This window comes from Echinops telfairi, unplaced genomic scaffold (assembly GCF_000313985.2).
Source record: "Echinops telfairi isolate 266 unplaced genomic scaffold, ASM31398v2 ScPeMD7_5;HRSCAF=22, whole genome shotgun sequence".
Lineage (NCBI taxonomy): Eukaryota > Metazoa > Chordata > Mammalia > Afrosoricida > Tenrecidae > Echinops > Echinops telfairi.
The window spans coordinates 15,045,870-15,047,360 of record NW_022103901.1 but is presented as its reverse complement, the minus strand read 5'-3'; the positions used below and the strand labels follow the sequence as shown (position 1 = coordinate 15,047,360).

At 46.3% G+C, this 1,491-nt stretch overlaps 1 protein-coding gene across 1 annotated transcript in view; it reads left to right on the top strand.

Moving 5' to 3' along the window:
* The first annotated feature begins 855 nt into the window (after positions 1 to 855).
* The window catches only part of LOC101639323 (Snf2 related CREBBP activator protein), a 30,135-nt gene continuing 29,499 nt past the window's right edge, over positions 856 to 1,491 (top strand). The window contains exon 1 of the mRNA XM_004705657.2: positions 856 to 1,110. Coding sequence (XP_004705714.1) covers positions 1,057 to 1,110 — 54 coding nt within the window. The 5' untranslated portion in view covers positions 856 to 1,056. The remainder of the gene's footprint in view (positions 1,111 to 1,491) is intronic.

The window sequence follows — 1,491 nt, the reverse complement described above, 5'->3', positions numbered from 1 at the left end:
GTGTGTGTGTGTGTGTGTGTGTGTGTGTTCGAGTGCTAGTGGGAGAAAGGGGTGTGTGTGTGTGTGTGTGTGTGTGTGCTCGAGTGCTAGTGGGAGAAATGGTTGAGATAACTAATGAGAATCTGTAAGTCGGTGCTTCTGGACACTTGCCATGGAGAACTACGGGAACATTTGTGCATCTCTGGGGAGTTTGATGGTAGCAGAGTGACAGTAGGACTGGGGCTGTGGCTAGAAGATGTGGTCACCCTGGCTCTGTCAAGAAGAGTAACAACAGGTTTGGGGATCAGACTACCTGGGTTTGAGCCCTGCTTTCACCACTTTCCAACTGTGACCTTATGAAAGTAATTTGATATTTCTGTGCACTAATTTTGTGCTCTGAAAACTAGAGCGGGGATCTTGTCTATGATTCTTATCAGGGTTAAGCTATAAATTTATTCCGTCTCATCACATAGGTAGCCCTCAGAAATGGGCAGCATAATTGGAAATAGAGATTGTTATTAGAAGAAAAAGTAATTGAAAACTCGGCATCCTAAGAATCTATAGGACAGTGGAACTGCCCCAGGGTTTTCGCCTAGAAAACATGACAGCCTATGTCATGTCCGCAGTGGCAGGTTACCAGGTTTGGCGTGTAATAGAAACTAAATAAACATTTGCAATGGAATGAAAAATCCTAGGATCCTAGAAATGCCACACAAGCATGTAATGACATACCTGACATGTAAGAAGTGCTCAAAACATGTAAACTTTAATCATTGTTTTTGCCGTTATTTGAACATTTCTGGTTTTTCTTAATTTTAAATATTCTTTCATCCAATTTTTACCTCTTTTTTTTTTTTTAATCTTACCTTAGGTGCTCCAGAGACCAGTGAACCTGAGCGGAGGCTGGGACGCCCTGGTGGGCCCCGGGCCCTGGAAGGTGGGTCCCGGTGGCCGGTGGCCCAGAATGAGGCCAGTTCCCAGCATGCCCTGCAGCCGGACGCCAGCCCCTCGGCCAGCAGCAGTGGTGACGACCCAATCAGTCTTCAGGCATCCAGAGAGGAGCCTGAGAGTGGGACCATGCAGAGCAGCCCTTCCTCTGCCCACTCTCAGCTCCCAATCCTGCAGACACAGGTTTGCAAGTGGGCATGGGTCCCTTGCTTCTGTGGCAACAGAAATGGTCCAGGTGTTAGCCAGTGTCCACAGCTCCAGCTACCCAAATAGCTGAGGCAGGGGGCTTTTGTGCTTGGGTGTACATAAGCAAGTTGGATATTAGATATTTCTTTCTTTCTTTTTTTTCATTTTATTAGGGGCTCATACAACTCTTATCACAATCCATACACATGCACTGTGTATAGCACATTTGTACATTCATTGCCCTCATCATTCTCAAAACATTTGCTTTCCACTTAAGCCCCTGGCATCAGCGGGCCATTTTCCCCCTCCCTCCCCGTTCTCCCCTCCCTCATGGACCCTTGATAATTCATAAATTATTATTTTGTCATATCTTGCCCT